At 42.2% G+C, this 14,757-nt stretch overlaps 1 protein-coding gene across 4 annotated transcripts in view; it reads left to right on the top strand.

Moving 5' to 3' along the window:
* LOC137372162 (serine/threonine-protein phosphatase 6 regulatory ankyrin repeat subunit B-like) overlaps positions 1-14,757 on the top strand; it is a 447,200-nt gene that overhangs the window by 293,896 nt on the left and 138,547 nt on the right. For all 4 annotated transcript variants that reach the window (XM_068035690.1, XM_068035687.1, XM_068035689.1 and 1 more), the window contains exons 5-8: positions 3,656-3,816; positions 9,478-9,530; positions 10,105-10,171; positions 14,607-14,712. In XM_068035690.1, the coding sequence (XP_067891791.1) occupies positions 3,656-3,816; positions 9,478-9,530; positions 10,105-10,171; positions 14,607-14,712 (387 nt within the window). The remainder of the gene's footprint in view (positions 1-3,655; positions 3,817-9,477; positions 9,531-10,104; positions 10,172-14,606; positions 14,713-14,757) is intronic.

Here is a 14,757-nt window from a genome sequence, read left to right as displayed (position 1 = left end):
GCTATAGGAGAAGGAAGGTGAGAACTGATCTGCATCTTCAGAGGAGGAGCAATGGGAGTAGCCTGATGTGCAGCAGTAAACTTAGCTGCTAGGGATGCACAAGACAGACTCATTTAAGGTATGCTTCAGCTGAACAGAGGCAGTGTAGCCATCTGGTACACCAGTTCTGAACCCTACTGTGCCAAGCCCCAGCACAAAGTAGCTCCACAGTCAACAATCCATCCCTCTCTGACACCCATTGCTCGTCTTCATACCCCATTTTGCGCAAGGCTTTCTCCTCTTGTTCCTATTACTCCTATATGGCGCTACCCCTTTAGCTTCAGCAGAGCTAGAGGAACACTGCTCTTACCCCTGTTGTGACTGCTCAGTTGCTCGTGGCCAACGTCCTCTGGGTTTAGGGGCCCCTGAGGGCCTCACAAAGACTGCCCTGCCTGCACCTATATAGGGGCTGACTCTACCATCGGGACAGGAAGTGGTATGTGGGACTCTGACTGAAGGACGCGGGTAAGAGGGGAGGGGTGGGAAAGAGTGGGTGTGCTTTGAGCGGAGTTCCCATATACAATGGATGGTAGGACCATAGGAAGTACAGTGTGTCAGAGGGACCTTGGTGTACTTGTCCATAGGTCACTGAAGGCAGCAGCACAGGTAGGTAAGATGGTTAGGAAGGCATATGGGATACCTTTATTAGCCAAGGCATAGCATATAAGAGCAGGCAGGTTATGATGGAGCTGTACAAAATGTTAGTTAGGCCACAGTTGGAGTACTGTCTACAGTTCTGGTCGCCACACTATAGAAAGGATGTGATTGCACTGGAGAGGGTGCAGAGGAGATTAACCAGGATGTTGCCTGAGCTGGAGCATTTCAGCTATGAAGAGAGATTGGATAGTCTAGGGTTGTTTTCCTTAGAGCAGAGAAGGCTGAGGGGGGACCTGATTGAGGTATACAAAATTATGGGGGGCATAGATAGGGTAGATAGGAAGAAAGGTTTTCCCTTAGCCGAGGTGTCAATAACTAGCGGGCATAGATGTAAGGTAAGGGGCGAGAGGATTTGAGGAAAAAATTTTCACCCAGAGGGTGGTTGGAATCTGGAAAACTGCCTGAAGGGATGGTAGAGGCAGGAACCCTCACAACATTTAAGAAGTATTTAGATGAGCACTTGAAACGCCATGGCATACAAGGCTACGGGCTAAGTGCTGGAAAATGAGATTAGAATAGATAGGCTTGATGGCCAGCATCTCATAGAGGGGATCTCATAGAAATCTACTAAATTCTAACAGGACTGGACAGACTAGATGCAGGAAGAATGTTCCCGATGGCGGGGGAGTCCAGGACAAGGGGTAAGCCATTTAGGACTGAGATGAGGAGGGATTTCTTCACCCAGAGAGTGGTGAACCTGTGGAATTTTCTACCACAGAAAGCAGTTGAGGCCAAATCATTAAATATATTCAAGCAAGAGTTAGAAAAAGTTCTTGGGGCTAAAGGAATCAAGGGATATGGGGAGAAAGCGGGAACAGAGTACTGAGTTTGGATGATCAGCCATGATCGTATTGAATGGCGGTGCAGGCTCGAAGGGCCGAATGGCCTACTCCTGCTCCTATTTTCTATGTTTCTATGTTTCTAAGAGTAGATTTTGAGGAATCTTTCCTGTATTAACTTGAGACAGTAAGTTAATTCCTTTGACTGGACGATCTTCCATACTACCTCAGTTTCCATTGACTGCTGGAAGGGATTGTCCTGCCATCACTTTCGTGGGATGTACCAGTAGGCTGTGATCTGGGAAAAACTGCAAGCTTTCCCATGTTAAACTTCAGAGGTATCACAACAGGAATGCCCAAGCAGTAGTGCACCAAATCCATTAGAAAGAAAAGAGGCCAAGTGAGTAATGTGTACTTTCTGAAATAAATTGCTTTGTGTTTCGGGCCATATATTTTTTATTCATATGGCAGTGACATTAAAGGGAGACAGCATGACGAATAGTAAGAGAATAAAGTAAAAAAAAAAGAAAGTAGATGCAAAGTGAGATAGAAATGTGAGAATTTGGAAAAACGTGTAAAAAAAAACGATTACATTGTTTTCAGCCAATTCTTTTGGTGTGCTTTTCCTAGATATGCAGGAAAACCAAATAGGGAAAAATAGAAGAGAAATATTATCATAGTACAGGAGCTACTGTTCTTGGCAAACCCAATTGTATATATCCTGTGATCTTGATCCTGTAAAACAATAAATTGTCTTTATGTTAATAAATTTAGTGTGGTTATTGTTTTAAATAACATTGCTGTAGAATGCAGAGAGAAACCACATTAGATGGGTATTGTAATGCTGGGTAGTGAGTGAGAGAGAAAGGGAAGAATTGCAGATTTTGACATGGTCAAGAATAGATCGGGTATAGTATTGAGTAGTGAAACGATATTGAGTAATAAGAAAGGACTTGCATTGACATAGAACCTTTCATGTCCGCAGGATGGACCAAATTGCTTCACAGCCAATTAATTATCTTCGAAATGTAGCTCAGTGGTGACACTGTCACCTCTGAGACTGATGGTTGTGGGTTCAATCCACATTCCTGAAAATTGAGCACATAATCTAGGCTGACACTTCAGTGCAGTACCATGGGAGTGCTGCACTGTTGGAGGTGCCATCTTTGGAATGAGACATTGAACCGAAGCTCAGTTTGCCCTCTCCAGTAGAAGATCTCAGGCCACTATTCGAAGAGGAGCCAGGGGTGTTCTGTTGGTATGCAGGCCTATATTTATGCCTCCACCAACACCTAAAACTGATGACCTGGTCATTATCTCATTGTTGTTTGTGGGAGCTTGCTGTGCACATATTGGCTGCATCGTTTCCTACATTATGACAGTGACTACACTTCACAAGTAGTTCATTGGCTATAACGCACTGTGAGATTAGATTAGATTAGAGATACAGCACTGAAACAGGCCCTTCGGCCCACCGAGTCTGTGCCGAACATCAACCACCCATTTATACTAATCCTACACTAATCCCACATTCCTACCAAACATCCCCACCTGTCCCTATATTTCCCTACCACCTACCTATACTAGTGACAATTTATACCGGCCAATTTACCTATCAACCTGCAAGTCTTTTGGCTTGTGGGAGGAAACCGGAGCACCCGGAGAAAACCCACGCAGACACAGGGAGAACTTGCAAACTCCACACAGGCAGTACCCGGAATCGAACCCGGGTCCCTGGAGCTGTGAGGCTGCAGTGCTAACCACTGCGCCACTGTGCCGCCCATCATATGTCCTGATGTTGTGAAAGGAGCTAGGTAAATGGAAGTCTTTCTTTCCTTGTAGATATAGAGTAAAACACTAACTGGTTTGTAGAATTTGCTAATTTTGTGTGTCATGTATTTTAATATTTACATAAATTTAAAAATAAAATAATGACTATCGGACCAATATTGGAGTTTGTAGAGTTGCATTTGTGTTTATGGCATTTGCTGTGAGAGATCCAGAGAAGTGCTAATTAATGGAGCCATGGATGTTGCATGTCACTGACTATAACTTGCTGCCTTTTTCAGAGGTTATACTATTCTTCTAGAAGTCTAGAATACAGTATCATGTTACCTGATTAAGGAAAAATGTAGCATCATGTGTGGACATTTAATTAACTAAAACATTCATTCTTGTAGACTTTTACACCACTGTGAACAACTACTGGATTCTCAAGGAAAAAGACTTAAGAAACATCACCATTCTCTCGATGGGTGGTGGTTTCCGTGATTACCAAGTCCGGTCTGGTCTAACCATTGTGCCAAGCCTGGGCCTTTACAATAATACTCTAAATGTTGTGGTAATGTAAAAATTTTTTTAAAAGATTCTTTTAAATATTGGTTCCTGTTGGTGGTAACAGAAATGTGTTCATATTGGTGCTATTTGCACCTTTGTTGAAAGAGGACTGCATGTTCAGACAATCTAGTTTACATTAGCAATGCTACAAAGGCTTAGGGAAGATGCACATCTTGAGCAGGAGTTCAGTGTTCTTGCTGTTATTTTATATGGATGTATACTGCAGTTCTTCAGTCACTTGAGGGTGCCTTAGTTCCAATTTTATTGCCTTAATGCTATTGTTATGACCAGGTGAGAAAGGTGTCTAGGGGTCTTTTACTGTGCTTTGACCTGGTCTTATTCTAACCAGGTTTTATTTTTAAACACACTGTTTGAGCTCCCCCTTTTGTGAATCCTTGTTCACAGCTTTCCAATTATAAGGCTAAGAAACCAACACACCAGGTTTTTCTTGGGGTTAAAGGAGAAAAGTGAAATTTATTAAAACTTAGACTTAAACTCTAATACGGTTAATGCCTACGGATATACGCGCGCCCACACTAGCATGCACATGTGATACACATGCAAATAGGGACAGAAAAGAGGAGAGGAAAATATAGTAGAGAGGGGTTTGAGGCAATATCAGAACAGTTTCTTGTTTACTGTGCTTCGAGCTCATTTGATTATCAGTAGTCTTGCTGTTCTTTGGGGCCCAGTGTTCTTCTTAAACCTTGTTCACGTAGGAGACTTTTCTGTCTTTGAGGTTCATGTGTTTTCACAAGATTCAGTTCCGTGGGAAAGAGATGATGGCAGGCAGGACTGCTAGGAGCCGGGCATGTGGCTTTCTCAGTTCAAATCCTCTGTTGGAAGTTCAAATTCAAAACCTCCAACAGTCAGTTATGTGACCAAAACTGGTCTGACCACTTCTGTGTATTGGGGAAGCAACGACTGGGTCCCCACTGCTCCAACACTCTCTGTTACTATGCAAATGTCTTTCCAGTCAGGGGCTGGCAATTTTAAGTTTTAATGTTCATGTGGCGAAATCATGTGTGCCTCAGTCTTGGCAGGTGGGGGGTTTGCCTGGCACTACCTTGCTAAGAATCTATGTTTATGTATGTGTCTGAAACTTCAAACACAGCAACATGTTGTATAAAAGTTAAGTTAATCAAACATTACAATAAAGTTGGATTTGTACTACTTTTGGCTTTTCTGACCATATTTTTCTAATAGTACTGAGCAACAGCAGTGCTTGTCAGGTAATGCAAGAGCTTCATGTCGACATAAAATATTTGAATACAGTCAGCCAATAGTACTTTAGAAGTTACTGAAGAAAATTAGGAAGAGTTAGTTTATGCTTTTTCCCCCTAGCACTTCAAAGAATGCTGCTTTGTGGAAAAATAAGTACGCTGTGGAGTTCATTAATATGTCTGGTCAGGGAGTGTCTTGAAAGAAATGGCAATTTGAGAACAAGCACCTGTATTGTGCTGAGAATAAGTTATTGGCAAATTCTGCATGTTTCTAGTAATGTTTTTTATGCATGACTTAACTAGCTTTTATCAGTTTCCCTGGTTAGATGTTTTTCTTACATTTGTTAAAATGGATTTCCTTAATACTTTTAATTCTATACTGTGTTCCTTTGGTACAGTTCCAAACTGGAGTCTACTGGTTTAGTACATTCGTTCAGTTGGAGAAGATTTATCTTATTGGTTTTTATTTTACCAATTCAGCATATTTATCCAACTTTGTTTCTATTGGTCTAATAGTTTTGCTGTATAGTAAAAGCTTTGTTAGCCAGCATATGCCAGACCTGAGAGGTGTCGGATAATCAAAAATTCCGGTTAATCAAGAGTTATACTTACCAAGGTGGGTGGAGATCGGACCTTCCACTCCAAAGCTATTGCTAGAAGACTAAAGGATGCCCAGGGGCCAGTATTGGGAAAGCCCATTTTTAATTTTCCCATACTCCTTTGGGGTCGGTGCGCCAATCTATTTGTAGTACACTTGAGAGTCAGCCCTTTGCAACGAGCATCACTTGCTAATGCCGAGAACAATCGACTACACTTGGGAAACTCGGCCCGGGAGAGCTTTGGGAGATTTTGGAAATTCCGGATAATAGAGCTTGTATTTGGTGAAGTACTGCATAACAAAGCTTTTACTGTATATTGTCATGATTAACCTCTTGGTGCACCTTCTGGAAGTTCTGATCTAACTTTCAGGCCTGCGAATCATTTATCAAAGAGCAGAAACTTTTACTTCATTATAAGGAAATTTTGAGGCAAGTGAAATACAAAAGTATCTTATGCACTTTGTCCCACTGTGAGGTAATTGTACTTTTCAGGCTCTGTGGTAGTTTTTAAAAATTCTTTCATGGGATGAGGGTGTCGCTGGCAAGGCCAGCATTTGCTGCCCATCCCTAATTGCCCTTGACAACTGAGTCAAGGCCATTTCAGAGGGCAGTTAAGAGTCAACCACTTTGCTGTGGGTCTGGAGTCGCATGGTAGACCAGACCAGGTAAAGACAGATTTCTATCCCTGAAGGACATTAGTGAACCAATGGGTTTATATGACAATCGAGGGTAGTTTCGTGGCACCATTACTGAAACTAGTTTTCAGTTCCAGATTTTTAAAAATTAATTAATTGCATTTAAATTCCACCAGCTGCCATGGTGGGATTTGAACTCCTCTCCCCAGGGCATTAGCCTGGGCCTCTGGATTACTAGTCCAGCGACATTACCACTTTGCCACCATCTCCCCCGAGAGTTAGCTCATGCTATTATAGTAGTAACTTGTTAGACTCACTTTTTAAAGTGCATGGGATTCCAAAATACATGTTGGGAGTAGTTTTATTTTGTTCTCTAGGTTTGACCTACAGAGTTTAACTAATATACCTAGCAGACTAAGAGTAGTAACCTAATTGTAATAGTAACCTAACAGTTAATAGTAACCTAATTTTATAATAGTTAGGTTAATTATTTTAAAATTAAGCACAGAAGAAGGAAGATGCCTCATTCTAAAGTGTGCCTGGCATGCTTTTATACACTCTGCATAGAACCAGAGTTCATCTGCTAGCTTAACAACGGAGGCATAGGGGAACTGCTGGGCCATGAGACTACAGATTGTGGTGGTGCAAGGAAGTCATACTAAACATTTATAAATCCCTGGTTAGGCCTCAACTGTAGTATTGTCCAATTCTGGAAACCACACTTTAGAAAGGATGTCAAGGACATGGATAGGATTAAGAAGAGATTTACCAGAATGGTACCAGAGATAAGGGACTTAGATTATGTGGAGAGACTAGAGAAATTCTCCTTTGGGCAGAAAAGGTTAAGGGGAGATTTAATTAAGATGTTCAAAATTGTGAGGGGTAGGGAAGGTAAGGAGAAACTGTTTCTGGCAGGGGTGTCAGTAACCAAAGGACACCGATTTAAGATAATTATCAAAAGAATAAAGGAGGAGATGGACATTTTTAATGAAGTAATTTGTTATGATCTGGAATGCACTGCCTGAAAGGATGGAGAAAGAAGATTCAGGAGTAACTTTCGAAAAGGAATTCGCTAAATACTTGAAAAGGAAAGATTTGCAGTGTTATGGCAAAAGAGAAGGAAAGTGGGACTAATTGGTTAAGTCTTTCAAACATGGCACAATTGGCTGAATGACCACCTCCTGTGCAGTGTGGGTCTTTAAATTCTATGAATTCTGCTGCTGTTGATGGTTCATGGTGACTCATTAGTGCCCGGTTTTGGGCTTCTTAGGTCTGACCTTATCCTGCCCACATAGCATAGCAGTTCTGTTACACGCAGTGGACAGTGTCTTCATTGCGAAGATGAGACTTTGTCTTTACAAGATCTGTGTGCCAGTCATTCCTACCAATTTTATTGTGGACAGATCTGTTGGTGGCAGACAAGTTAGTGAAGTGAATTCAAGCGGATTATTCTCTCTTGTTGCTTCTCTCGCCACCTGACACAGGACCAATCTGGCAGCCGTGTCCTTCTGGACTCGGCCAACTCAGTCAGTAGTGGCACTACCAGGCAATACTTGGCGATGAATACCTTTTTATGGTTTGGCTTCCTTCAACTGGTGGTCAACATGGAGAAGCACTAAGTCATCAGTTGGGGTGAAGGTGGATAATAACCAGCAGGATGTTTCTTTGGTCTGTTCAGACCTAAAAGTCATTATATTTCATAGGGTCCAGAGTCAAGGTCGATTATTCCCACCCATGACTTATGCTATATCTGTCCTGCCTATTGAACAGGAATTACCCAGGGATGTTGATGGAGGAGTCTGGGATTTTGACTCAAAGCTATCACTTTGACTATGACTTTATCAGTTTATTGTTTGCATCGTTTATGGAACAACTTTCCTAAATTGTGCACCAGTCTCCAGATATTGGTGAGAAGAACATTTCTAGGTTGACTGGTCTAAGATTGTTGAGTCTTGTCCTGATCTTATGCTTCATTTGTTGTTGATGGAGAGAAGTCAGAATTTTTTTCATACAGATGGTCACTAGGACGTGGAGTGTTGTAGATGGATATTGAGACAGAAATTAAGGCATCAATAGAAATGGAATTGAAGAAGAATATAGAAGAATATAAGGAAAGGGCAGGGTAAGATGGGAGCTAGCACAGGCATGATGGGTTGCATGGCCTTCTGTGCTGTAACTTGATTTGATAGTTTAAATATTTCAACAGAGATCAAGTGGAGAGTTGGTTATCTGACTGGAGATAATGCATTTTGAAATCTGGAGGCTGAGAAAGTATATAAAGGCCTGCACATTCTAAATGGCATGCTTGGTATTTTAACACAAGTCAGGAGTTCTGTTAATTGGACTAACAGGGATATACAGCTTTCTTTGAAGCCTCTTGGACATGTTGCAGCTCTTTCCCCATACCAGGATTGTTTTTGCTCATGGAGAGCTATTGGTCTGCTAATGGTGCGACTGTTTTATAATGCTAAACTATCTGGACTGGAAATACAAATAGCAGTTTGTTTTTTGGGGAGGGGTTCTGCAAAACAATTTTCCATTTGAAACATGGAATAATCTTTCAGTATCAAAGTGTGTTTTATGGAAGGATGCTGGAAATCTGAAAATCTTTGAAGCTGTTCTTGCTGTGGGTCTATAGTTAAAGCAAATTTTTGGTCAACAGTACTTTCTCAGACTTCCATAAAAATATTGTTTGTAATTGGAGATTGAAGGGAGCCCACAGCAGTGGCTTCACTTTATTTCTTCCCATTTCAATTTATTTCCCTGGCAATAGTTTTACTCGTTACTTTACAATCTAAATAAAATATCTTTTTTGTACTCTTATCATTGACTCTGTGCAACAATAGAAAAATAATGTGCATGGCCTCCTTCTATGCCTTAATGACTCTATGACTGTATCTCAGTCATATTGTCTGAGAATGGTTTACTGTTAGTTTTGCTCGAGAGTAACTAAGCTGCTCTTAGACCCCATATTACCTTGAACCTGTTGTTCACTATTATTAGAAGGCCAGGGTGTGGTAGGATATTGCTTTGACGTTTCCCACAAGAAAATTTCTTGAGCTCGGATGTGCAATCAGGAGACTGTAACAAACAAACATTAGGTATTTCTTGATAGTGGAATAGTGTGTAATGCTGCAGCTTTAGATAGGCATTTGATAAAACCTTCAGAGGTACACAGATTAACTTGATAGTTCTTTTTATTTCTTAGACATCAGCAGTTCCAAGGGCCTGGCTGTCAACTGATCACCTTTGCATAGTCTGGTAAGTATAAGGAAGGACCAGCTACAAGCAAGGCCCTCACTATAGAAAGCAATGTTAAAAAAAACCTAAGTGCACTACTCCAGCCAGTTGTTAGTAATAGTAACAAAAGAAAAAAAACACATTAATGTTTGGAAAAGCTATGGGAAATTCCTCACCAACTCGCTAAGGTAATGATGTAGAAGCTGCTAGTAAGTGCAGAGGCTTGATTTGAAGGCACTGGACTTCTGTATTTCCCCATGATGTGGGGGAAATGACAAAACTCTATAATGTTGCAATTCCTGATGGTCCAATCAAGATTGACAACTAATTTTTATGTTGTTGCATTTGTCTGTCAAATTTTAAATGTTTTTTTTTCTCTTTTACTTTTCACATTAAGTAAATTATAGAAAAAACTGGATTTGTGAATGTTTGAATCCATTAAAAAAGTTTAATTTTATTTTAGATTATTCTAATGTAAATGCATTGTGAGTCTTCTGCTTTTCAAACTTTATTCTTCAAATATAAGCTGTAACCTAATTAGAATTCTAATTATAGCAAGATACATGATATGACTGCTTTTTCTTTATATTCTCAGGTGCAAAGAGCTGGTCCTAGCCACTGTTAGAGCTTTTTTTGATCTTGTTGATCGTCACACTAATCAGGTAGATTAAATTTATGTGAGTAGTTTTATTCACTATTAATATTTGTTATCCGAGTTTTAGTGATAAATGTCAAAACCTTGCATAATTAACTGTAGTGAGATAAATAGAGCCATTTGAAACTAATTATTTAATGCTCCAAACTATATGATAAATTCCAGAATGAATCCATTGAACACTATGTAAAGGTATGTTCAAGGCATCTATCTGATCACTGTGTGTTTTATTAAAAGGCAGTGTCTATCCTTCTCTTTTCTTGGGTCTTAGCATGACATAACTATCCATTTCCTTTTTTACTTGTTATTGTATTTTTTCCATCTTTTGCTGGGGGAGTGCTTGGCCTTCACATAGAGCTTCCCCATAGTATGTTCCAGCAGCAGTTGGATAAGTGACCAGTTTTTTATCGTGTTATTTGAGGGAGAAATGTTGGATGTGACACAAGGAGAATTTCCTGTTTTTTGAATTCTGTCATGGGATTGTCAAATCCCATTGTAACAGGATGGCGAGGCTTTGGTTTAATAGATCCCATGGCAGACAAGATCTTGGTTTAATGTTGCATCAAAAAGATGACATTAAATTTACAATAATTTACTACAAGTAAGAAAAATGAATAAAACTAACACAAGCCTTTGCAACAGACAAAATAGTGTACTTTGAATTTCCATAGTTTTGCAATTAGGTAGTAGACCTAAGAAAAGAGATGGGGTCGAATTTTCAGTGGCCCATGGCGACGGGTCTGGAAAACGGGAGGAAATTCCGTCAGGAAAGCTCCATGACAGATTCCCATCTCCATGGGATTTTTAAGGAGAAAGATTGATGGCAGGAATGGTTACCCGCCTGGCCATGGCGGGTTAAGGGCTTAATTAAGGCCACTCTTCGGACACCGACGGCATTTTCGATCCGGCACACAGGGTGCCTATTGCACCCTGTCCATGAAACTGTGGCGGCCTCCCAGTTGCACGGTGAGCAGACATTGACGCCAGAAGCTCCATCTATTTGGACTGTACCTGTTATTGTGGGTGTGGCTTTCCCCCTGATCTCTGAAGGCCTTAACCCTTCTGGCCTTGTAAATTACCTGATATGTGGCCGGCAACCAGGAATGGAGGCGCCTTTACGCCTCCCTGCATACTTAAGCAGCACCCACCTCTGACGGTGCAGTTGCCAACCGTTGACTACTGGAAGGCCTGCTATTGGCCCTCCAGACTGAGGATCCCGCCCACATCCATAATTGAGGATGGGGCTCCCGGAGGCGGCCACTTTATTGGCCGCTGCCTGCAAAATCTCACTTGGGATCCTGCTGCCGGCATAGGTGGGTTCCGGACCTGCATTTGCTTCCAACGGCAGGACCGGGAACCTGGAACAAAATTTAGCTCATTATGTCTTTGTACTTATTTTGTGATCTCTAATACTGTTAGATGGGAGAGAAAGATCTGGTTTGTAGTATCAAAGTCTTTTTATAGATGGATGTAATTGTGATAATATTGTTAGTGGAAATTCAAGATGGCTACAAGTTTTAAAAAAATGTCATTAGTCTCGTGGAAGAGATGGCAGAATAAGCTCCGCATGATGCAATTCCCTTTTGTTAAAAATACCTTTTGCTCTCTCTGCCTGCCCACCAACAGTTAGACTTCCTGTACAGGTCATATGAACTGGAAACTTTGTCAGGGCTGTGTGTAGGGTCTTGAGTAGACGAGGGCCACTGTTGCTGTGCACAGTGCTCTGGCTGTGCTTCTCCCATGATGTTCCAGTGAGTTTCCAGACCAGGTTCACCCTTTTTGGCTGGTGCTGATGAGATGAGATTGCAGAATACTACATGATCCTGCAACCACCATGTAAAGATCGTGGACATGCAGCTAAATGCTGTCATGAGGACGGTGTTGTGTTTACTTAAGTCCACTCACACTGAGTGTTTCACAGTGGTGTGCCACATTGCCCTGCTTGCCATTTGCCGCGACGCCTTTGTGCTCCGTAAGATGGACAAAAGTCATGAGCATCACCAACCTTCCCATTCATGAGGTCTTGAAAAACCCACCAAGAAAGTGCTTAAATTCATGCCGACCATTCTGGGAAACAGTTGGTATCAAATACTATCCAAATGGACAGAATTGTGGGATGCATGCAGCTTAAAGAACCAGCACCTCATCACTGACCCAATAAGCAGAGGTCTCTGGCTTCGACCTCCCTCGAAGACAGTCGACAGGGTTCAGACAAATCTACACAGGGCATGGATGATGCAGCTCCCTGCTCCATAAGTGGAAGATGAGGAACAACCCGAAGTGCAGTTGTGGTCATGAGTCCCAGACCATAGAACAAATCACAACAATTTACCCACTAAGATCTGTTGTAGGAGGCACTTCATTTCTCCACTTGACATCTTAGGAGGCCACTGAATGGATAGCCAAACTAGACATCTCCAGTAATCTTTTCTTGAGAGTGTTAGCTGCGGTCACTTGTCTAGTCTTGGATAGAATATTTGCATCATAAAAGAGATCCCTGCCAAGAGTGGCTTGATAGCACCACTACTGACTGATCTGGCCGAGTCCTAAAGGACATAGCTGCTAGACTGAGTCTGCGGCAGGTGGTGAGGGAACCAACAAGAGGGGCAAACCTACTTGACCTCGTCCTCACCAATCTACCTGTCGCAGATGCATCTGTCCATGACAGTATTGGTAGGAGTGACCACCGCACAGTCCTTGTGGAGACGAAGTCCCGTCTTCTCATTGAGGGTACCGTCCATCGTGTTGTGTGGCACTACCACCGTGCTAAATGGGATCGATTTCAAACAGATCTAGCAATGAAAGACTGGGCATCCATGAGGCACTGTGGGCCATCAGCAGCAGCAGAATTGTATTTAACCACAATCTGTAACCTCATGGCCCGGCATATCCCCCACTCTACCATTACCATCAAGCCGGGCGACCAACCCTGGTTCAGTGAAGAGTGCAGGAGGGCATGCCAGGAGCAGCACCAGGCATACTTGAAAATGAAGTGTCAGCCTGGTGAAGCTACAACACAGGACTACTTGCATGCCAAATAGTGGAAGCAACATACAATAGACAGGGCTAAGTGATTCCATAACCAGCGGATCAGATCTAAGCTCTGCAGTCCTACCACATCCAGTCGTGCATACTGGTGGACAATTAAACAACTAACAGGAGGAGGAGGCTCCAAAAATATCCCCATCCTCAACGATGGGGGAGCCCAGCATATCAGTGCAAAAGACAAGGCTGAAGCCTTTGCATCCATCTTCAGCTAAAAGTGCTGAGTGGACAATCCATCTCTGCCTCCTCCTGAGATCTCCAGCATCACAGATGCCAGTATTCAGCCAATCCAGTTCACTCCACGTGATATCAAGAATCAGCTGAAGAAACTGGATACTGTAAAGGCTATGGGCCCTGATAACATTCCAGCAACAGTACTGAAGACCTGTGCTGCAGATCTAGCCATGCCCCGAGTCAAGCTGTTCCAGTACAGCTACAACACTGGCATCTACCCCGCAATGTGGAAAATTGCCCAGGTATGTCCTGTGCACAAAAGGCAGGACAAATCCAACCCGGTCAATTACCACCCCATCAGTCTACTCTCCATTATCAGCAAAGTGATGGAAGGGGTCATCGACAGTGCTATCAAGCAGCACTTGCTCAGTAATAACCTGCTCACTGATGCTGAGTCTGGGTTCCGCCAGGGCTACTCATTTCCTGACCTCATGACAGCCTTGGTCCAAACATAGACAAAAGAGCTAAACTCCAGAAGTGAGGTGAGAGTGACTGACCTTGACATCAAGGCAGCATTTGACCGAGTACGGCATCAAGGAGCCCGAGCAAAACTGAAGTCAGTGGAAATCGGGGAAAACTCTCCACTGCTGGAGTCATACCTAGCACAAAGGAAGATGGTTGTGGTTGTTGGAAGTCAATCACCTCAGCCCCGGGACATCACTGCAGGAGTTCCTCAGGGTAGTGTCCTGGGCCCAACCATCTTTAGCTGCTTCATCAATGACCTTGCCTATATCATATGGTCAGAAGTGGAGATGTTTGCTGATGGTTGCACAATGTTCAGCACCATTTGTGACTCTTCCGAACAGCGCTGTTGGTGTACCGAGACCCCAAGGACCACAGTGGCTCAAGAAGGCAACTCACCACTACCTTCTCGAGCAATTAGGGATGGGCAATAAATGCTAGCCTAGCCAGCAACGTCCCATCCGATGACCGAATAATCAAAAGGATCTGAAGTGATGGAAATAATGCAAACTGTGGCTTTACCAGGGTTTTATTACTTAAGTAACTGATGCATTTTAATTGGACGATTCATGGCTATAGATTTGACAGTTATAAGATTATGCTACATTATTGTAGACTGTGCAGTCATAAAATTACTAATAATTTCTTGATCTGTATTTTTCAAAAGCTTAGTTGTGACTTACTGATGGTTTGTTTTTAAGCTAACAACAGATCTAGAGAGGAGGATGTCTGTTCTTCACCATCATTTTGTCAAGTATTCAGGAAAAGACTCTGAGGATAATCTTGAGTCTTCTGCCTCATTCTCAGGTTTGAAGCAGTGCATTGTTTAAAATTAGTGATTTGGCCAAATAT

Source organism: Heterodontus francisci, chromosome 7, assembly GCF_036365525.1.
Source record: "Heterodontus francisci isolate sHetFra1 chromosome 7, sHetFra1.hap1, whole genome shotgun sequence".
In the NCBI taxonomy this organism is placed as follows: Eukaryota; Metazoa; Chordata; class Chondrichthyes; order Heterodontiformes; family Heterodontidae; genus Heterodontus; species Heterodontus francisci.
This window is presented reverse-complemented; position numbering and strand designations above follow the sequence as displayed.